Source organism: Trichechus manatus, unplaced genomic scaffold (assembly GCF_000243295.1).
Source record: "Trichechus manatus latirostris isolate Lorelei unplaced genomic scaffold, TriManLat1.0 scaffold00100, whole genome shotgun sequence".
Classification (NCBI taxonomy): domain Eukaryota; kingdom Metazoa; phylum Chordata; class Mammalia; order Sirenia; family Trichechidae; genus Trichechus; species Trichechus manatus.
Window position 1 is genome coordinate 8,669,323 of NW_004444036.1, and position 23,906 is coordinate 8,693,228.

General features: G+C 36.8%; 1 protein-coding gene across 4 annotated transcripts in view; it reads left to right on the top strand.

Moving 5' to 3' along the window:
• Positions 1–23,260, top strand: part of ZFX (zinc finger protein X-linked) — a 78,384-nt gene extending 55,124 nt beyond the window's left edge. Inside the window, exons 4-8 of one of the 4 annotated variants that reach the window (XM_023737294.1) lie at positions 16,551–16,700; positions 16,905–17,048; positions 17,428–17,583; positions 18,127–18,267; positions 19,091–21,166. In XM_023737294.1, coding sequence (XP_023593062.1) covers positions 16,551–16,700; positions 16,905–17,048; positions 17,428–17,583; positions 18,127–18,267; positions 19,091–20,274 — 1,775 coding nt within the window. In that variant the 3' untranslated portion in view covers positions 20,275–21,166. Of the gene's footprint in view, positions 1–16,550; positions 16,701–16,904; positions 17,049–17,427; positions 17,584–18,126; positions 18,268–19,090 lie in introns of all 4 variants that reach the window. The other 3 variants (XM_004382858.2, XM_023737295.1, XM_023737296.1) reach the window with 3 other exon arrangements.
• The last annotated feature ends 646 nt before the right edge of the window (positions 23,261–23,906 follow it).

The window sequence follows — 23,906 nt, forward strand, 5'->3', positions numbered from 1 at the left end:
TGAGGAATTTCCCTTCTATTCCTATTTTATTGAACGTTTTTATCATGAATGGGTGTTGGACTTTGCCTTTTCTGCATCCATTAATAAGATCAGGTGGTTCTTGTCTTTTGTTTTACTTATGTGATAGATTACATTGATTGTTTTTCTAATGTTGAACCATCCCTACATACCTGGTATGAATCCCACTTGATCATGCTGAATTATTTTTTTTTTGATATGTTGTTGAATTCTATTGACTAGAATTTTGTTGAGAATTTTTGCGTCTATGTTCAAGTTGGATATTGGTCTGTGATTTTCTGTTTTGTGGTGTCTTTACCTGGTTTTTGTATCAGGGTTATGCTGGCTTCATAGAATGAGTTTGGGAGTATTCCATCCTTCTCTGTGCTCTGAAATACCTTTAGTAGTAGTGGTGTTAACTCTTCTCTGAAAGTTTGGTAGAATTCTCCAGTGAAGCCATCCGGGCCAGGGTTTTTTTTGTTGGGAATTTTTTAATTACCTTTTCAATCTCTTCTTTTGTTGTAGGTTTATTTAGTTGTTCTACCTCTGTTTGGGTTAATTTAGGTAGGTAGTGTGTTTCTAGAAATCTCTCCATTTCCTCTAGGTTTTCAAATTTGTTAGAGTATAGTTTTTCATAGTGTTCTGTTACGATTCTTTAAATTTCAGTTGGGTCTGTGTGATATCACCCATCTCATTTCTTATTCGGGTTATTTGCTTCCTCTCCTGTTTTTCTTTTGTCAGTTTGGCCAGTGGTTTATCAATTTTGTTGATCTTTTCAAAGAACCAGCTTTTGGTCTTGTTAACTCTTTCAGTTTTTCTATTCTGGTTTTTGGTTTATAGACTCAATGGAAATGCAAAAACAACATGATCTCTTTTTTAAAACTCAAAGAAGGGATACAGAGGTTCAAAATATATTACAAGACAATAGAGGCAGGTAGAAAGTAAACTGACAATTCCAGAAGAAGCTGAAGAGAAAAATAAAAATGTGATCAGGGTAAAAGCCACCATAGAAGCAACCATAAGAATAAATTTGCCTCAGTATATAATGAGACATAGGGACCTGGTTTTAGGTAATCACAAAAATGAAATAGTAAAAAAAATAATAATAATTGTGAAGAAGATAGCTATGGGAGACAGATAAAGGAGACAAACACACAACCAGTGAAATAGGAAAATATTCACAGTTATAATGGGAGAAGATATTCCTGAAATAACTACTGGAATCTTCCAAGGCCACTCTTTGTTTGAAGAAATTGACATATGATAAAACCACCAAGTCATAATAATCGTAGTGATGTTAGTGAACTTTAAGGATAAAGAATTACATGGCATCCAGACAGAAATGCCCAGTGCTAGAAGATAGTGGAACAATATCTACAAAACCTAAGAATTTTATATCCAGCCAATTTGTTCTTCAGGAAAGGCCATGGACTGACATTCTCAAATATTCAGGAACTCAGGAACTGCAGTAACCATTAGCTCTTCTTGACAGGGGTGGGGGAACTATTTGGTAATGAATTTAGCAAACCAAAGGATGAGTCAGTAGAACTCTAGAATGGAGAAGCTGTAATAAAAGGATTACTAGTGAATATTGAATTCACTTAATATGAAACTAAATATTGGGGAAGAGAAGATATGTGAATGTCATAATTTCTGCATCTTTAATAGCAGGGTGACAGTAGATACTGGCTTTAAAATTGATTCATGTAGTATAAGCAAAATAGGATTCCAACCTCTTAATGTTTTTATAATACTTATCTTTAGAGGGTTAAGAACTAATATCTTAATGTATAAACATTTACTTGAAGATCAGCTTTCATATATTTAACAAATGAATGTTGCATGTTTACTATATGGCAGACAATGTTGTAGACACTTGGGATACATCAGTGAACAAAACAGATGAAAGTCTCTTTCTCTCATGGAGATTACATTCTAGCAGAGGTATTCAGCCATAAAATTAATAAATGATATAGCATATTATAAAGTGATACTTGCTTAGGGTTTTAAAGAGAACAGTATAAGGAGGATTTTGAGTTGCAAATGTGGTCAGAGTTTGCTGAGAAGATAACATTTGAGCACAGACTTAAGTTCAAGATGTCTGATAGACATCAAGAGGAGATACATGTACAAATCTGAGATTGGGAGAGATGTCTGCAGTGGAGATGTCAATTTGGGAGCTGTTGGCATACAGAAGAAATTTAAGCCATAACACAGAATGAGATCACCAAAGGAGTGATTGTAGACACAGGAGAGAAGAGCAAAGACTAAGCCCTCGGGTGTGCGACATGAAGAGGTAAGAGGAGGCACCGACAGAGGACTGACAAGGAGTGGCTAGTGAGATAGGAAGAAACTGAGAGCAGTGTTGGTCTGGGAATCCACGGGAGGAAGGTGAATCAGAGGAGAGAGTGAGTGTCTATGTGAACGGCTACTGCTAGGTCAAGCCAAAGGAGGGCTGGGAATTGGTCATGGGTAACCTTGAACAATTTTGGTGAAGTCATCGGCAAAAGCCTGACTGAAGTGAATTTAGAGGATATGGAATGAGAGGAATTGGAGAAATGGAAAAGTAGCTGGCCGGAGAAATGGAATCAAGAGTTGGTTTGTTTTTTTTTTTTTAAGTGGGGAGAAAGAACAGTTGTTTGTATGCTGATGAGAATGATCCAGTAGAGGGAGATAAATTGATGTAAGGGTAAAAGGGGGAAAAGGGTTAGAGCAATAAAGATGGGGTAGAATCTTGTGCTCAAGTGGAGGGGTTGGCTATAGGTAGCACAAATGGTTTGTCTATGATAATAGGTGGGGAGATAAAATTTGTGGGTTTAGTTGGTGGTAGGTAGGTAGTGGATTTTCTCTTCTAATTGTCTTAATTGTTCTCAGTAAAGTAGAAAGTAAGGTCACCAACTGAGAGCCAGGATAGGGAGGTGGCATTGGAGATTTGAATTGAAAGTGAAACCACCACCGCGCGCGCGCGCGCGCGTTTTCAACCAGTTTTAGCTGCATAGGTGCTGGTGCAGAGGCAAAAATTGTATTTAACCAAGTTTGTGGTTCTACCAGGCCACTGTGAGAAAACAAAAGAGGGATCGGGTAAGGGAGTGAAGCATATGCAAGGGAATGAGATTGACCGGAAATTAAAGTTGTTAAGTTCAAGTAAATTTCAATATAATAATTTTTGTTTAAAAATAGCATATTATAATATCTAATTTTTATTAAAAAGTTCTGTTTATTCTTCTTTCCATCCTTTTATTTGTTTTCACACATAGAGAAATACCTGAATAGTGTTCAGTAAATTCTGTTGATAGTTCTGAGTGATGGGTTTTGAGCACATTTTAATAATACATTTTTAAACACTTTTCTTAAATAATAAGCTGATCATGTCTACAAGAAGCAGTCTTTTTTTAAAGCAAAGCTGAAGGAGCATGACGGAATGGAAGTAAAACGTATTGCTTCAGTCTAGGGAACGTGGAGTAGTATGGGGGTCCTGGGGGAGACAAGACGGTGAAGACAGAAGGCAATTTGGACAGAGGTCGATTGCTGGACTGTCATTTGTATTTTGGTAGGAAATGGGCCATGTTCTGTGCTAGAGAGTAAGGTGACTGGATCTTTGTTTTAGGAAGGCTGACTGATGACAGTGTCTAGGGGTGTTTGGTGGGAAGCCAGGGGAGACAGAGATCAAGTTGGAGAGTTCTTGAAGGAGGTTTATCTTGGCAAAATTATAATGAGGTTTGTTAGAAGCTTAGGGAGGTGAGAATTTAAAAAAAAAAAAATTACCTATTTGATAAGGTTGTTGTGAGGAGTAAGTGGTACCTCTTATGGGCTTAGCATCATGCTTGGCATGTGGCCCATAAATGTCAGTTGTTATCATCGTCATCCATCACCACCATCATCTGTCAATATTACATTTGTTCCCCATGGAATGATCTTCTATATGTATATATCAGAACCAGCTCTGTTTTGCTGATATTTTTTATTAGATTAGCATTCCTTTAACAAACAATTCACTTGAAGTGGTGTCTCACTCTCCTCGACCCCCTAGTAGGTTTTATTTTCAGAAACTCCTGAGTTTTCTGAAATCTTAATGAGCCATATTTTTAGACACCACAGTGTCTATTAGCAATGCAAATAACCATCCCCTAATTTTTAGTCTTCAGGGGGTTATGCTGAAGCAGTGTAATGTACACCTGTATTTTGTAGTTCTCAAGTTTTTTTTGTTACTAATGAGATTGTTGTTAAGTCAAATTTTTCACTTCAGTTTTGAAGTTTAAAGTGCTGGATGAGATATAAAGATTATATAAGGCTTGGGGAAACTACGTACAATGTGATGCCAATTTTACTTTTTTAAAAAGAATAGGAAAAAATTGGAAGGACATTTACTGCCAATAGTGGTTATCTCTGGCTGGTGAGATTATTGGTAATTTCTTTTTTATATCCTAAATGTTATACAGTGGACATACATTTCTTTAAAATCAGATGGTGAGAATAAAGGTCTGGATTCTAAAGACAGGCACCCCCTCCATCCCTTCCCTGCCCCTCACTGACTTTGGGTAAAGTCATATACCATCTCAGAGCCTTTATTTCTTTATCTTGAAAAGATGAGAATCAATTGAGATAAAAATACATAGAAATGCAAAGGAAATTGCAAAATGTCATGCAAATGGTAGTTATTATTAGAAGTAGTCTTAATTTCCAGAAATTATGCTCTTCTATTTTGGAGAGGCCTTATTCTAAAGTGCTAGTTCTTCATTACTACATTAGAAAAAGGCACTTAATGCAGAAACCATACATATGATGACTCAATTTTATCCAAGCCTTCTTTGTTTTTAAAATTCATTTTTAGTGGTAGTTTTTAAAATCACAGAGATTTTGAGTACTTAACAGGACCATCAAAGTTTTTTTTTTTTTTAAAGTAAATCACTTCTGTAATATTTCATATTCAGAATAATTTCATAGGTTGAATTAGTGGGGCAAATTCTCAAGGTGAAATTCTGAAGATGAATTCTACTTTTGTCTAAAAATAGAGCAGCTTTGCTCATCTCAGGTAGGCCTGTGTATTTGAAATGTGTTTTCCCACACATTTATGAAAACAGACAAAAAGATCTTTTACTCCAAGTTACAGGTAAATACACGACATTTTGTAAACTCCAAAATGTTTAGATTTTCCAGTCATCAAAGGTTTTATTTTATTTTATAGGTACTGATAAACCAACATATGCAAAAACAGCTAGCCTTACCTTGTTCTCTGTAAACACAAGGACATTTGATTTTCCAGTACCTGTTAGAATTAGTTTTGACAAAGCTTGCCAGAAGAGGCCTGTTGCATCAACAGTATTAAACTATTCAGAGATGAGTTCTCTGAAGACATTACAGATTTATTCTGGACTTTCCTGCCTGGTTTGCTGAGACCTCCATCCTAATGCTACCTCAGTTTCAAATTTCAAAACCACTTTTTAAGAAAATAACCTTGGCTCAGTCAGCTGGGTGTGTCATAAAAATATTTAGCTTTGAAAAAGGGTAAGTACACATCAGGTCAGAAATAAGGACATAATGCCCTCCCCATTCCCCCCCCCCCCCAAAAAAAAAAAGAAAAGAAAAGAAAACAAACTATAGAGCATAATCAAGATACTTTAATTTAGGTAGTTATGTTCAGCGTTCAAGAAGCGGATAGCTTTATTTGTTTAAATAAACAAACAATAGCTAAATAGTGCTTATTGATTTAAAATTTGTTTTATCGGAGCCCTGGTGGCACATTGGTTAAGCGCTCAGCTGCTAACTAAAAGGTCGGCAGTTTGAACCCACTAGCCACTCCAGGGAAGAAAGATATGGCAGTCTGCTTCCATAGATTACAGCCTTGGAAACCCTATGGGGCAATTCTGTTCTGTCCTGTAGGATCACTGTGAGTAGAAATCAACTAGACAGCAGTGGGTTTTTGTTTATCCGTCTGACTCCATACAGTCTGCAGAGAGTTTAAGCAGATGGTCTTTTTGAACATTGATATCATTAAGCTTGTCCTGGATCAGCTCATTTCTCAAGCTTCTCAAGCTTTTAACCTAATCTGCCATTCTGACTGTTAATCCAAGTCCTTGCCTTCTACTTCATATATATGGTTGAAGCCACAAGCCATAAACTCCTCCAACTTTCTACATTCCAGCCTTCCCCCCTTCCCTAGACGCATTCCTACCCATATTTACTGCCTCAAGTCTCAAAGGGTAGCATACTTCTCCTCCTATTTAAGGAAAATTCCTTCATCTTTGCTCCTACTTTCATCTTCTCCCTTCTCTGAAATCTTGCATCTGGTTATTTCACCATGTCTTCTGGTCCCAGCCTCTCACTTTCTATTATATTTTCTCCCACGGACTGAGTATACTTGAATGTTATCAATTGGACAAAAAAAGTCCTTGGTCCTACACCACATTCTAGTTACTGCCCCTTTGTTCTCCTTTTTAAAATTAGACTTCTTAAAGAAATTCACACTTTCCATTAAATCCTCAACCCACTGCAGTCTGACGCCATGCACCCTTCACAAAACCCCTTTTCACCAAGAACACCAATGACCTCCAGGTGACTACAGCCAGTACAGACATTGATGCTTGACTTGCGACCATGCCACATTATTGCTGCGGGCCTTACTAGGATTCCTGAAATGTTTAACTCCTTCACTTCTTTCCTGCCTTTCCCCAACCTCTCCAGCCTTCCCTTCTTGGGCTCCTTTGTAAACTCTTCTTCCTGTCCCTCCCTTAAATTATGGCATTCCCCAGGACCTTGTCCTCAGCCCACTCTTTTCCTCACACTGCAGATTCTCATGTGTAATCTCAAGGCTTAGTTCACACTGAGCTGAAGGCTCCCCAATCTGTATGTCAGCCTTCAGCTTTCAGTCTCGAATATCCAGCACCTGGCTTCACATCTCAGTCACTCATTGAACCATTGATTCATCAACACTCTAAATGTCTCCTGTCACCAGTCTCGAGTAATGAAAGATACAGACTCTGCTCTCTTGATGGGAAAGATAAGAGGAAAAAAACCAGACAGTGGAGATACAGTGAATGTGGCTTGGAGAGAAGTGAGCAAAGGGTACTGTGAGCATGGAGGGGCAGGCACCTGGCTCTGAGGGCTTTGAGGGAAGCTACCCATTGGACCTTAAATTAATTTCACACACAAGAAAAGAGACCTCTTCATTTCTCTTACTGTATTTCTTACCCTAGCAACTCAGTCACCTAAATCAGAAACCCCACGGTTATCTTTGACTTCTTTGTCATATTCAGTTTGCAGTCGGCCACCAAGTCCTGCTTAATTTTAGTCCCAAACTATGACTCAAGTCCAGCCTTCTTCCCCATCTATACTACCTTTCTCCTGGTTCAAGGCCTCATCGTCTGTCTCCTGGTTTATTGCAAGTAGTATCCTGCTTCATGGCCTGATCCCTTCCAGTCCACCTTTCTCAAGGTCAGCAGGACGGTATAACTAAAATGCCAACCTGACCATGCTACCTCTCTGCTTATAAGTCCCCCAGCACCTACAGCAGAGGTTCTCAAACTTCTGATCAGAATCCTCGGGGTGGGGTGCCTCTAAATCAACCTGTGTTTGTACGTATGTACCTACCTACCTCTGTCCCTCCTTCCCTCCCTACCATGCCCCTCCCCTACAGATTCTGATTCTGTGGAACTGCTGGGCTGGGGCCTGTGTTTTTAAGTTTCCCAAGAGATCCTGACAGCTGACCAGACTGAGAAACCTCTAGCCTACCAGGATTAACTCTGAGTCCCTCTGCCTGGTATGTGAGGCCCCCTGTGACTTGGCTTTGGCTTAGCAGCCGAGCCACATGTCCCATCACATCCCACATCAGACTTTACCCTTCACATTCCTGTAATGCTGAAGGATGCATTTTCTTTCTTACTGTCGTGCTGTTTCCTGTCTCCCTGCCTTTGTCCCTGCTCTATCCTTTGCCTAAAATAAGTGCCCTTCTCTTTCTCTCAGCCTGAGGAAAGCGTTCTTTGTTTGCTTCCGTGGCAGCTATCAGAGCACAGTGCAGTGGTTGCCAGTTATTTCCAACTCTCTAATCCTCTTTCATATGCTGCATCAATTTATTATTAAAGACTACCTTAGAGTTCAACTTTAATATAATCTTAGTGTACGTAAACAACTTTTGCTTTTTTCCATAAGTGACTTTCATTTTAATTTACTTTAAATTATGTAAGAAAAAGTATAATTTATCAACAAGTGTATCTTTTTATAGTTTTTTAAATTGTAGTAAAAATATTATAACAAAATATTTGCCAATTCATCAGTTTTTACATGTATAATTCAGTTATATTGATTACATTCATCATGTTGTGCAACTATTTCCATTATCCTTTTCCAAATTATTAGACCATCATTAACATAAATTCAATGTCCGCTAAACAGTGACTCCCTCTTTCCCTCTTTCCCACCCCTGGTAACTACGAATAATCTTTCATATCTATGCATTTCCTTATTTCATATAAGTGGAATCATACAATATTTGTCCTTTTGTAACTGACTTATTTCACTCAGCATGTTTTCAAAGCTCATCATGTTGTAGCATGTATCAGAACTTCATTTCTCTTTAGGGCTGACTGTTACTCCATTGTATGTATTTACCACATTTTGTTTATCCATTCATCTGTTGATGGACATTGAGGTTGTTTCCACCTTTTGGCTGTTGTGAATAGTGCTGCAGTGAACTCTGATGTGTAAGTATCTATTTACGTTTCTGCTTTCAGCTCTTTTAGGTATATACCTAGGAGTGGAATTGCTGGGTCATTTGGTAGTTCTGTTTTTAGTTTTTTTTTTAGGAACCACCACACTATTTTCTACAATGGCTGTACCATTTTGTGTTCCTACCAGCAGTGGATAAGGATTCCACTTTCCCCATATAATTGCCAACACTTGTTATTGTCTGTTTTGTTTTTGTTTTTTTTTTTTCAATTTTAGTCATCCTGTCGTTGTTAGGTGCCGTGAAGTTGGTTCCGACTCATAGCGACCCTAGGTACAACAGAATGAAACACTACCGCTGCACCATCCTCAACAATCATTGCTGTGTTTGAGCCCATTGTTGTAGCTACTGTGTCAGTCTATCTCATAGAGGGTCTTCCTCTTTTTCGCTGACCCTCTCCTTGACCAATCATGATGTATGTTTCCAGGGATTGGTCCCTCCTGATAACATGTCCAAAGTACTTAAGACGAAATCTCTCCATCCTCGCTTCCAAGGAGCATTCTGGCTGAACTTCTTCCAAGACAGACTTTGTTTGTTCTTCTGGCAGTCCATGGTATATTCAATATTCTTCACCAATACCATAATTCAAATGTTTCAATTCTTCTTCAGTCTTCCTTATTCATTGTCCAGCTTTCACATGCATATGAGGCGATGAAAATACCATGGCTTGGGTCAGGTGCACCTTAGTCCTCAGAGTGACATCTTTGCTTCTTAACACTTTAAAGAGGTCTTTTGCAGCAGGTTTGCCCAATGGAATATGTTGTTTGATTTCTTGACTGCTGCTTCCATGGACGTTGATTGTGGATGCAAGTAAAGTGAAATCCTGGACAACTTCGGTATTTTCTCTGTTTATCTTTTTTTTTGCTTATTGGTCCAGTTGTGAGGATTTTTGTTTTCTTTATGTTGAGGTGTAATCCATACTGAAGGCTGTTGTCTTTGATCTTCATCAGTAAGTGCCTCAAGTCCTCTTTGCTTTCAGCAAGCAAGATTGTGTCATCTGCATGTCGCAGGTTAATGAGTCTTCGTCCAATCCTGATGCCACGTTCTTCATATAGTCCAGCTTTTCGGATTATTTGCTCTGCCTGCAGTATGTATACATCATATGAATGGATACAACCCTGACGCACACCTTTCCTGGTTTTAAACCATGCAGTATCCTCTTGTCCTGTTCAAACGACTGCCTCTTGGTCTATGTACAAATTCTGGGTAAGCACAATTAAGTGTCCTGGAATTCTCATTCTTGACAATGTTATCTATAATTTGTTATGATCCACACAGTCAAATGCCTTTGCATAGTCAATAAAACACAGGTAAACATCTTTCTGGTATTCTCTGCTTTCAGCCAAGATCCATCTGACATCAACAATGATATCCCTCGTTCCACATCCTCTTCTGAATCCGGCTTGAATTTCTGGCAGTTCCCTGTTGATGTACTGCTGCAGCCGTTTTTGAATTATCATCATTTATCCACCCTAGTGGGAGTGAAATGGTATCTGATTGTGGTTTTGATTTGTATCTCTTTGATGACTAATGACGTTGAGTATCTTTTCATGTGTTTGGTGGCCATTTGAATGTCCTCTTTGGTGAAATGTCTGTTCAAATCCTTTGCTCATTTTATGATTGGGTTTTTTGTCTTTTTGTTGTTAAGTTGTCCAAGTTTTATATATATATATTGGTTATTAGATTCTTCTGGGATAAATGGTTTCTGAAGATATTTTCCCAGTCTGTAGCTTGTCTTTTCACTTTTTCGGTAAAGTCTTTTTCACTTTTTCGGTAAAGTCTTTTGATGAACAAGAGTTTTTAATTTTTATGAGGTCTCATTTATTTATTTTGTCTTTTGCTGTTTGTGCTTTTGTTATGATATTAGATAATCCATTGTTAAAAGCTAGGCCTGACAATGATGCCCCTGTATTTTCTTCTAAGAATTTTATGGTTTTAGTTTGCACATTTAAGTCCTTAATTTTGTATTTGTTTTAGTGTGTGGTGTGAGACATGGATTGTGTTTCATTTTTCAGCATGTGGAAATCTGATACTCCCAGCACCATTTATTGAAGAGACTCTTCTTTCCCCATTGAATGGACTTTGCACTTTGTCAAAAATCAGTTGACCATAGATGTGTGGGTTTATTTCTGGATTCTCAATTTTATTCCATTGGTCTGTGTGTCTGTTGTTATACCAGTACCAGGCTGTTTTGGTTACCGTAGCTGTATAACCCATTGCCATCGATTCGATTCTGACTCATAGCGACCCTGTAGGACAGAACAGAACTGCCCCATAGGGTTTCAAGGCTATAAATCTTTACAGAAGCAGACTGTCACATCTTTCTCCCGCAGTAGCTGTATAGTATGTTTTAAAATCAAAAACTGTGAGTCCTCCTACTTTGTTCTTCTCTTTCAACATTGCTTTAGTTATTCGAGGCCTCTTGCCATTCCATATAAAGTTGAGTATTGATTTTTTCCATTTCTGTAAAGAAGGCTGTTGGGATTTTGATCAGGTTTACGTTGAATCTATAGATCACTTTGGGTAGTATTGCCATTTTAACAATATTAAGTCTTCCAATCTGAACATGGAACATCTTTCCATTTATTTAAGTCTACTTTAATCTCTTTCAGCAGTGTTTTATAATTTTCATTGTATAAGTCCTTCATGTCCCCGGTTAAATTTATTCCTAGGTATTTTATTCTCTTAGATGCTAATGTAAATGGAATCGTTTCCCTAATTTTCCCTTTAGATTTCTCATTGCTGGTGTATAGAAACCCAACTGATTTTTGTTTTTTGACATTGTACCTGGCAACTTTGCTCAATTTCTCTATTGACTCTAGAATTTCTTGCTGACTCTTCGGGATTTTCTATATAGGATCATGTTACCTGTGAACAGAGACAATTTTACTTCTTGTTTTCAAATCTGGATACCTTTTATTTCTTTTTCTTGTCTTATTTCTCTGGCTGGGACTTCTAATACAATATTGAATAGAAATTGTGGGAACGGGCACCCTTGTCTTATTCCTGATTTCAAGGGGAAAATTACCAGTCTTTTTCCATTAAGTATAATGTTGACTTTTCTCATTGTGGTTTTGATTTGCATCTCCCTATATGACTTATCAGTGGTTAAGAGCTTGGCTGCTAACCAAAAGGTTGGCAGTTCGAATCCACCAGCCACTCCTTGGAAACCCTATGGGGCAGTTCTACTGTTACAGGATCGCTGTGAGTCGGAATTGACTCGTGGACAATGAGTTTAGTTTTGGGGTTGATAATGGCTAATGACGTTTTGAGAATCTTTTCATGTGGTTTTTGGTCATTTGTATATCTTCTTTGGTGAAGTGTCTATTCAAATCTTTTGCTCATTTTCTGATTAGATTGTTTGTCTTTTTGTTGTTAAGTTATAGGAGTTCTTTATATATCCTGGGTATTAAACCCTTATCTGATATATGGTTCCCCCAGATTTTCTCCCAGTCTTAGGTTCACTTTGTTGATAAAGTCTTTTAATATACAAAAGTTTTTAATTTTATCTATTTTGTCTTTTGTTGCTTGTGTTTTCTGTGTCATATCCAGGCATCCCTTGTTGAAGACTAGGTCCCAAAGCATTACCATTACATTTTCTTCTGAGAGTTTTATGATTTTAGGTCTCACATATAGGTCTTTGAACCATTTTGAGTTAATTTTCGTACATGGTGTGAGTCAAGGGTCTAACTTCATTCTTTTGCATGTGGAAATCCAGTTGTCCCAACACCATTTATTATAGAGACTATTCTTTCTCCATTGGATGGATTTAACACCCTCGTTGAAGATCATTTTGACCATAGATGTGCAGCTCTGGACTCTCAGTTCTATTCCATTGGTCTACATTCTGTCATTACACAGTACCAGACTGTTTTGATTACTCTAGCTTTATCTTGGAGCCCTGGTGGCTTATGTTTTGAGATCTGGAAGTGTGAGTCCTCTACTCTATTTTTCTTTCTCCAGATTGCTTTGGCTATTCTGGGCCCCTTGCCATTCCGTATAAATTTGAGGATTGACTTTTCCATTTCTGCAAAGAAGGTTGTTGGAATTTTGGTGGGGATTGCAATGAATTTATAGATTGACATCTTGACAGTATTAATCCATGAACATGAAATGTCCTTCCATTTTTTTTAGGTCATCTTTAATTTCTTTTAGTAATGTTTTACAGTTTTTAATGTACAAGTTTTTCACCTTCCTGGTTAAATTTATTCTTAGTTGCTTTGTTCTTTTAGATGCTGTTGTAAATGGAATTCTTTCTTTAAAATTTCCTTTTCAGCTTACTCTTTGCTGATGTATAGAAACATGACTGATTTGTGTGTTGACCTTGTATCCTGCCACTTTGCTGAATTCATTTATTAGCTTTAATAGCTTTCTTGTAGGATATTTGGGTTTTTTTTTTTACACTTGTGATAATGTCATTTGCAGAAAGGGATAGTTTTACTTCCTTCTTCCTGATTTGAATGCCTTTGTTTTTCTTGCCTGATTGCTCTGGCTAGAACTTCCAGTACAGTGTTGAATAGCAGTGGTGAGAATGGGTATCCTTGTCTTGTTTCTGATCAACAAGCATATTTTTAAGTGACATGTTTGGATTTGAAACCAAATGTGTATGAAAATGTAGTTTGCCACTTAACGATGTTACAGTGTCAGAAACAGACCAAAACAAAACTGCCCAGAGTTTGGGATTCTTGCACCTTGCATTTGAAGGTTAAATTTTATAGTTTTCATGTTGGCAAATGACAAAATAAGAATGAAAGTTTCAGGATGCTGTTCGCATTTTTCTGCAAGTAATTTATTTGGAATATGGATGGTCTAGAGTCACAAAAGTTAGAAGCCAAATTGGATAAATTGTCACAATATTTTTCCTTTTTATGTTGGCTTTTGAAATAACTATATTCATCTCAATGTTTTGTGTAAGAATTTTGATTAGATAAATGCAATTTTTAGATCTACATGACAGGAATTTGCAGGAGTATCATTTCAAAGGTGTCATAATCTGAGTTCTGTCTTTAACAGTGGCTTATAATGGATGTAAATTACACAAAAGATGACTATCAATTTCAGACTTCATAGTAATCAAAAGCACCACCACATGGTTGCACAACATAGTGAATGTAATTAATGTCACTGAATTGTACATTAAAAATGGTTAAAATGGTAAAAAAAATTTTCTTTTTTTTTTAACTGTACTTTAGATAAAGGTTTACAGAACAAATAGTTTCTTATTAAACTTATTAAAGTTAGTACACAAATTGTTTTATGACAATGGTTAACAGCCCCACGGCATGTCAACACTGTCCCTTCTCAACCTTGAGTTCCCTATTACCAGCTTTTCTGTCCCCTCCTGCCTTCTAGTCCTTGTCCCTGGACTGTTGTGCCCCATTAGTCTCGTTTTGTTTTATGGGGCTGTCTAATCTTTGGCTGAACAGTGAACCTAGGGAGTGACTTCATTACTGAGCTAAAAGGTTGTCCGGAGGCCATACTCTCAGGGTTTCTCCAGTCTCCTTTAGGCCAGTAAATCTGTTTTTTTTGTGTGTGTGTGTGAGTTAGAATTTTGTCTTACATCCTTCTCCAGCTCTGTCCAGAACCCTCTGTTGTGATCTCAGTCAGAGCAGTCAGTGGTGGTAGCCAGGCACCATCTAGCTGTACTGGACTCAGTCTGGTGGAGGCCGTGGTAGTTGTGGTCCATTAGTCCTTTGGACTAATCTTTTCCTTGTATCCTGTTCTCTTCATTCTCCCTTGCTCCCAAAGGGGTGAGACCAGTGGAGTATCTTAGATGGCGGCTCACAGGCTTTTAAGACCCCAGACACTGCTCACCACTGCTCACCAAGGTAGAATGTAGAACATTTTCTTTATATAAACTGTGTTATGCCAGTTGAGCTAGATGTTCTCCATGACCATGGCCCCCACAGCCCTCCGCCCAGCAATTCAGTCCTTCAGGGAGTATGGATGTGTCTATGGAGCTGCTTAAAATGGTAATTTTTTGTGTTAAATATATTTTACCACAATAAAAGAAAAAATTTTTAAGAATCACTACCACAGCCTTAGATTGTGATACTGCCTGTGCCTGGAAAGTGTCTTTAGATAGTTATACTGGTTTTTGTTTTTTGTTTTTGTTTTCAAAAATCACCATTGCCTGTAACAACTTAAACCTCATGGAATACATTCTCCAAACTCCAGAGGTTGACGAACTCTAAATGGCAGTCATGTGGATTGAGATTTTAATACTGTGTGGCTCCATATAAGTTACTCAACCTCGCTAAACTTCAGTTTGCTCTTTTGTAAAATGTAGGTAATACTGTACCACTTAATATGTGGTAGCTGTATTGTTATGACTACATTTTAAAATAATCATTTGTTTACTTGTTTGCTCTTCCACTAGACTGTTAACTTCTTGAGTTCATGACTTTTTCATATTTGTATCTCCAGTACCTAGCCCAGAGTCCAGTATATAGTTAAGATTCATTATTTGTTGAATAGGACATAAAATATCCAACTAAAAGGAAAAGAAAATATATCCAGCAAGGGGGGATATCAGAAAGGCAACTCAAAGGGAAAAGGGGTAATGAAAAAGCTTGATGAGGGGATTGAAGACAAGCTTAATGAGCCTTCTCTTCTGGGCCTCAATCCTACTCCCCTCTGCTTGGCCTTCAGCTATGCTAGATACGCCAGCCGGGCCAAGTAGCAGAGAGAACATTCCATCAGTGTTTCTCAAATGGGCTCAATATCGGTAAATCCAACTTTTATGATAAATTATACTGTAAAATTTAGCTAGATTGCTAAGTTTTTATTAGTCTTTGCCACACATTCTGTTATGCTATAGATAGCAGTAGATAACCACAAGCAGCACATAATATCAGGTTATATTATATGGTCATTATATTTTTGGTATTTATTTAGATGCAGTCTTTCTTTTAAGACTGTTTTTCTTGTGTATTGTCTTTTATTTTCTTTTATCTCCTAGGCATAATACCACACTTACTTCCTTGACTGCCTTTATAAATCTTAAAAATTGTAATGTTTATTGTATATCCTGAGTCTTTGCTACTGGAAATCATGTGTGCCTCTGTTGTTAAGACTGATTTCTTTTTTTAACATAATACAGGCTGCCTTCATGTAGGAGGGCAATGGGACATATGAGAATATGTTTGAATTTACAAATACAGCGTTTGCCAGCAAGGACCTAAACTCACTGTTGTCATGAACACGTGTGTGTGTGTGTGTGTGTTTGTTTGTTTGTGTGTATTATGTATATGTATGCACTATGTGTAGTTTTGTGTGTGTTTGTGTAGTTTTACATTTAAACAGATTGAATTAGAATTTACATTGGCCATCTTATGGAAGTGTACCTTTCTTACAATTGTATTTTGATTATTTTCAAATGTACCATTCTGGAAATAGATTTGATCAAATAATATTCAAGAGTAGTGACCATGAAGTAGTGCTTATGAAATACTTACATTAAGACTTGTGTTTCCTGATTTTACTACTAGGGCATTCTTTCCAACATCTTCATTTTTAAATATTATAAAAATATTTTTAATATAGTAATGCTTTTACCTTGTGGATTAGTAAAAACTAAGTATATACTTTCACTAGTTTTCTAGACTACCGTGGGTTTTTTCTATGTGGAGTATTTTTTGCCTTAACGTCAATCTCATTTTGGAAGTCTTTAGAAATGTATTTATTGAATCTTACTTTTACTTGTCTAGGTAATATTTCCCAATTTTATGTGAATCAGGTTAGAGATTATATTTATAAAAAGTGCTTTTGAAAATGTAACATTTTATGTGAGCAGATGCAGTTATTATTTGTGATGTATTTCCTGCCTTTTTAGTGGATGATGCTGGCAAAATAGAACACGATGGTTCCTCTGGAATGACCATGGACGCAGAGTCAGAAATTGATCCTTGTAAAGTGGATGGCACTTGTCCTGAAGTCATCAAAGTCTACATTTTTAAAGCTGACCCTGGAGAGGATGACTTAGGTAAGAGGAAACCTTCAGCCTATTACACATCTTGATCCAGATTCTTCAACCTGATTACTTTTGAATTACTTCGATTGAGACATTTGAAGTCTTTTCTGAAGATAACTTTTAAAAAAGATTCCAATCTAGTAACATAAAAGTATATAGAAAGTAATAAGTGAAATAGGTGGAAATGAAGTTTTCACATAACTTCTTCCCTGAAAGGTGGAACAGTAGACATTGTGGAGAGTGAGCCAGAGAATGATCATGGAGTTGAACTACTTGATCAGAACAGCAGTATTCGTGTTCCAAGGGAAAAGATGGTTTATATGACTGTAAATGACTCTCAGCAAGAAGATGAAGATTTAAGTAAGTAGGTGGCCTTTTTGTGGGAGAAAATTTTATGTTTCTGTAAGCTCGCTCTCTCTCTTTTTTTAAAATGCAACCAGTATTTGAAGGAAACAAGTAGCATTGTTGTAGAAATTATTATGCTGCCATATACCAAGAGAAAGCATCAGGGACTCTTCATGTATGTGCAGAGTGTTGCTTTAAAAATAAATTATGGTAAAAGTTAAGAAATGAATGATTGATTCAACAAATACTTGAGTTTTTACCCTATGAAAGCAATGTTCTAGGTATGTGACATTTGAACCTTCTTTCTATTTGTCTCTTAACTGAATTCAAATCAAAATATCTTTCTTGTGATCTGTAATCCTTATCACAAAGGCTTTTATAATTTTCTACATAGATGTTGCTGAAATTGCTGATGAAGTTTATATGGAAGTGATCGTAGGAGAGGAAGATGCTGCTGCTGCCGCCGCCGCCGCAGCCGCTGCACATGAACAGCAAATAGACGACAATGAAATCAAAACCTTCATGCCAATAGCATGGGCAGCCGCTTACGGTAAGTCACGTAGCAATTGTTAGGCTTCCGCTGCTTGGTTTTTAAATATGAATTCATGATTTGAAAACTGTTTCTGTGGTCTTAGGTTTCAGAAATCTAAATACCAGTAGCCTGTATGGGTTATTTGATTTAAACAAGAGTAGACGAAGATTATAAAGTCTACTTTTTGTCTTTATTTTTAACAGGCATTTCCTTCATGTGTATATTACGTAGAAGGAAGTACTGCGAGAAGTACACAGGCTTTCAAGCTGAAACTTTTCATCTTGATTATATCTGGCCCATGACTTTACAATTTTGGGAGACAACAAGGGAGTCCATGGGGCAGAATGCTGACATGTGTTTTTTTTTTTTTAGATTTGGAAGCTAGGCATTTCCTACAATTGTGCTTTAAAATGTGCTCATAAAACCCATTACCTAGAATGGGACATTTCTGTCATTCATGAGTATCATGGCTTATTTTTCATTGTTGTAGTTAATAAAGAATCCCTAATTCTTTATCATTTATAATACTGTATAATTTTGTTTTCTAATGCGCATTGTTAGGTAATAATTCTGATGGAATTGAAAACCGGAATGGCACTGCAAGTGCCCTCTTGCACATAGATGAGTCTGCTGGGCTCGGCAGACTGGCTAAACAAAAACCAAAGAAAAGGAGAAGACCTGATTCCAGGCAGTACCAAACAGGTGAGGGCTCACGAGTTCCATAGCACAGCATTCTCCGCCAGCTCCCGCATTGAACTCTAGTATGTATCCACAAAGATGTTGTGATGGCATTTTAGCTGCTAGACCTCAGGTAGTCTTGTATATTGAATTTGAACATAAAATTTTAAGAATTCAGTGATATTCATGAATGATTTCCTTGGATAAAAAGAAACAGGAGATGGATCAAACATGGATGAAAAAAATTTCTTTAACTTAGGTGATTATAAGTGGAAATGAAAAGAAATCCCTCAAATATGTTACAAGCGTTAACTTTTTTAAAAACTGAATGTATTTAAAGAATTTAATTCAATGTTAGCATAAAGCAGGCATAATTTACAGAGCAGTGGGACAAGTACTTCAGTTCATATGACATAGTCCTGTCTATTCTTGTATACCAGTTTGCATATTATAAAATTATATAGGTATAGTTAGACCTTACTGTAAATTAACATAAATTATGATTTTTGCAATAACCAAAGCAAAAACTTGATAACCAAACTTTATGAATAATTTTCCACAGATTGCTAAATTGATACAGCTTCAGTCACTAGTTGATAGAAGTTACATATTTATTTACTACTTTTTGTAAACTAGAGGGAGTAAGATTGGTACAGTAGTACTGAATGAAGTTTCCAGACCAGGTTCTCTTTATGACTAGGTGGCTATATCTCTTATGTTGAAAAGCGGTAAAAGGAACGTTAAGTAGCAAATAGCATAATTTAGGTTCAGAACACACAGTTTAAATTCTTGAAGAAAACAAAACAGAACTTTGATCCCTCATGCGCCTTTCTTTTCCTTTTGGTAGCAATAATTATTGGCCCTGATGGACATCCCTTGACTGTCTATCCTTGCATGATTTGTGGGAAGAAGTTTAAGTCAAGAGGCTTCTTGAAAAGGCACATGAAAAACCATCCAGAACATCTTACCAAGAAAAAATACCGCTGTACTGACTGTGATTACACTACCAACAAGAAGATAAGTTTACACAACCACCTAGAGAGCCACAAGCTGACCAGCAAGGCCGAGAAGGCCATTGAATGCGATGAGTGTGGGAAGCATTTCTCTCACACTGGGGCTTTGTTTACTCACAAAATGGTGCATAAGGAAAAAGGAGCCAACAAAATGCACAAGTGTAAATTCTGTGAATACGAGACAGCTGAGCAAGGGTTATTGAATCGCCACCTTTTGGCAGTCCACAGCAAGAACTTTCCTCATATTTGTGTGGAGTGTGGTAAAGGTTTTCGTCACCCGTCAGAGCTCAAAAAGCACATGCGAATCCATACTGGGGAGAAGCCGTACCAGTGCCAGTACTGCGAATATAGATCTGCAGACTCTTCTAACTTGAAAACTCATGTGAAAACTAAGCATAGTAAAGAGATGCCGTTCAAGTGTGACATTTGTCTTCTGACTTTCTCGGATACCAAAGAGGTGCAGCAACATGCTCTTATCCACCAAGAAAGCAAAACACACCAGTGTTTGCATTGCGACCACAAGAGTTCGAACTCAAGTGATTTGAAACGACACATCATTTCAGTTCACACGAAGGACTACCCCCACAAGTGTGACATGTGTGATAAGGGCTTTCACAGGCCTTCAGAACTCAAGAAACATGTGGCTGCCCACAAGGGTAAAAAAATGCACCAGTGTAGACATTGTGACTTTAAGATTGCAGATCCATTTGTTCTAAGTCGCCATATTCTCTCAGTCCACACAAAGGATCTTCCATTTAGGTGTAAGAGATGTAGAAAGGGATTTAGGCAACAGAATGAGCTTAAAAAGCATATGAAGACACACAGTGGCAGGAAAGTGTATCAGTGTGAGTACTGTGAGTATAGCACTACGGATGCCTCAGGCTTTAAAAGGCATGTTATTTCCATTCATACAAAAGACTATCCTCACCGTTGTGAGTACTGCAAGAAGGGGTTCCGGAGACCTTCAGAAAAGAACCAGCACATAATGCGACATCATAAAGAAGTTGGCCTGCCCTAACAATACTTCTACAGACTTTTGTAGAGATATTGGCCTTGAAGCAGAAATTCATTTTAAAGCCAATCAGTCTCGTTCACATACAATACTGTATATTGATTTATGCTGTGTACAAATAGAATTATTGCTTCTAGTTGACTTTTTTTTTTTACCGTTTGTTCAATAGTGTGTTCTGAAGTCTATTCGGTTTGTTTAATAAATGGGGAAAAATGGCAACAAGCAAGTTGCTTTTAATAAAGTAATCCCTGATTCTATACTGAATTTTTCTATCTTAGAAGTTTTATATTTATTTAAATATTTACCTTGCTTACCTTGATGGTACTCTTCTAAGACCATTTAACTTAAAGTTAAGGTAACTTTAGATTGGTAACTGCAAGTATTTCATGTTGACTCATTTTTTTTCCCACAAATTTCTCACAATAAAATCATCAGAGACATCTACTAATATAAATGGGAGATTTTACGGTCGGGTCTAATGATCATAACATGGAAGTCATTTACTTGTCTTGCATAATATTTTCAGACCACATGACAATGAAAGTTTCCATTTGAGCTTTTGTGTCCCTAGCATTACTGAGTAAAGAACTGGCTGGGTTCGTGTTTAATTTTCATTTTGTTTAGCAGACAAAATATACTTCTTTGGCTTTCTTTGGAGTATTCGCATCTTTTGTCAGCATAGCAAACGTTTAGAAAACCTTATTGATAAATTTTGCTCGATCCTGTTGTATTTTTATTATTCTGTCTGTGCTGCTTTGTCTTGGAATGGTTGTGTGCTACCAATGAGACTTATTGAGGACTGAATTTTGGAATCTCCTAGAGGTAATTCGTGGCTCATAGGATCTTTTGCAACTTTATATATGTAAATGTACCCTGAATTATATATAAATACACATATATATAACATGTATCTGTGTGTATTGCTTATTTTATGTATTTATACACACAACCCCAAGTAGTAGTTGTTTAAAATCTATAATGAAAAGTATTAAATTTACAATAACGTGAAAGATCCAGGGATGCATGAGAGAGCATTTTGTAAATTATGCTCTTCAGAGAGACTACTCAGGTGAAGAATTAGAAGGAAAATAAGGACACTAGTATTTTTAAAGAGTAAAGGTATTTTCCTTTAGTTATCTTTGGTAATTGAAAGAAATTGATTCTAGATAGAATGTTTTCATACAGTTTCAGCTTCATGCCTTTATATTTTTCTGAAAAGCTAATGAGTATCCAGACACAACTCCCGGAGAGAACTCTGTGTCTCACCGAGTGAGGGGACTGAGAGGAAGCAACAGCTCCAGGTAACAGAGAATGGGTGCTAATGACCACTTAAGCTTGTCGAGTTCAGCCTGCATTGTTATTTCTTAGACAATTAGCAAACTTTAAAAAACTTAACCCTCGAGTTGGCTTTGATTAGAAGATAAAGGTGTGTTTTTAAGTGTATAACGAAGATCTGAGGCCTTATTTGGAATGTCACCAAGTCTTTCACAGTTTTTGTTTTTCACTGAGAGTTGACTTTTTTTTCAACAGAGTCATAATTTTGAATCAGTCATAATTTTTTTTAACAAATTGAATCAGTCAAATTTTTTGACGAATCAGTCATAAATTCATAAGGTGAATTCAGTTAATTAGGTTTGGTAATATGGTTAACCAATTTGATTATGTTGATATGAATCTTGGAGAACAGAAAACATTGTTTGAGGTCCCTTATTTTGGCTATTGGCATGTATGTATCTGGCACATCAGGAGATTAGAAATTTTTCTCCCCACTTGATAGCTACCTTGCCACTTCATTATGGTGCTCCACCCCCTCCTTGCTGTCGAGGTTGTACCTTTCTCTTCGGCATTGATATTTGTATTTAAGAATTATATCTATAGGGTTAGAAATCTGAATATTTGGTGTTTGGCAAGCCTCTGAAGTGCTAGATTGATCTAGTTCTAAATCAAGTGCTTTGGGCTGGTATGAACTCCAACCTAAATGCCAATCAAGGCCAAGGGATGGATTTTGGAATATCTGTGCCTTCTTGGTGGAGTCCCTGGGTGGTGTACATTGTTAACGCAAGGCTAATGTGCTCGACTGCCAACCGAGAGGTTGGAGGTTTGAGTCTACTCAGAGGTGCTTTGGAAGAAAGGCTTGGTGATCTACTTCAGAAAAATCAGCCATTGAAAACCCTATGGAGCACAGTTTTACTCTGATGCACATGGAGTCACCATGAGTCAGTAGACTCGACAGCAACTGGTTGGCTATACCCTCTTGGCCCCCATAACATGCTTTTTTTTTTTTTTTTTTAAAGTAACAATTACATAATTCATTGCCCTGAAGAACTATTATCGAAAACTTTTTTTGTGTGTGTGCGTGAGAACCTTTAAAATCTCTCTTAATTTCTATTTTTCCCTGAAATAATGTAAAAGAAAACACTTAAGTGAAAGTGAAAATTTTAAAACATCTTATAAAATTAATACAGAAAATATAAATAATTGGTCATTTATATTTTTTTAAATAAACTGAAAGATAAAGAACACAACACTTTACACACTTTATATTTCTCTTACATAGTCTGGAATCATACACAGTTCTTTTCTTTTTAAAGCACAATATTGAAACCTTTAAAAGGTATTTAAGGGTTTGGTCAAGTGAATATGATAAAATGTATTTGTCTGTATAAAGAGAAAATAAAATTGTAGTCACTGTTATGTACGGACATTAGTTACAACCTAGTTTTAATCCTTAAAACAGTTTTGATTAGCAAAGCTAAAAAATGGATGTTTCAGTTAAATGTTTTAAAGAGGTACAGATTTTTACAAGGACATAATATAAGTTATTGTTCTGTAGAAATATCCTATTAAATATTGTATGTCCCTCCTTCTGTACACTTTGTAAAAAAAGTAAAATACCTAAAAAGAAAATCATATAGGGATATGTGACATTATTGTAATTGTGTACTTGAGAATAACGTGCAAAAATAAAAATCAGAATATTTTCCTGTTAATGTTTAGTCTATTTGATACCAGTACTAAGTTAATGCTTTTTCTTAAGAAAAAAAATGTACAGTTTTTGTAAACCTAATAAACATCAAAAGCAGTGGATTATTTTCATTTCCCCATTTCTTCATTTTATACAGCAGTGGAATGCAAAATGCTTGATTGCTTTGAATTTTGTGACTTGGATGCAAGTACTGATAATATTTCAGTCCTGTGAATTTGCAAGTAATATTTCAGAGAAGTTAAGAGGCAGTTAGTGAGTCCTTTGATGAGCGTGTCCTTGAAATACATTTTTTTCCTTTTATCTTCATAAAGGATTTGTTTATTAGCATCTCCAGTTCTCCTGAGATAAATTTCCCATGCATAAAGTGGTTTTTGAGAGCACTTGAAGTTCATTTCAGTATAAATTCCCAGCACATTTAATCAGCGGGGACTGTCACCACCTCCACAGCAGAAGACCCTGCCCTAGAGTTACTCTTTTGTGCCCAGTTTGGAGGGCTGTAGTGATGCTAACGTGCTAGAGAATAGGTCATTGTCATAGTGAAAATCAGAAGTTAGGTAAAAGTTATCAGGAGTCAAAGGAGAACAAGAATACAGATTTGAGCCATCTTTGGTTTTAAAGATGAAATTCTGCAGTTCTTCAGCTATGTAGGAAT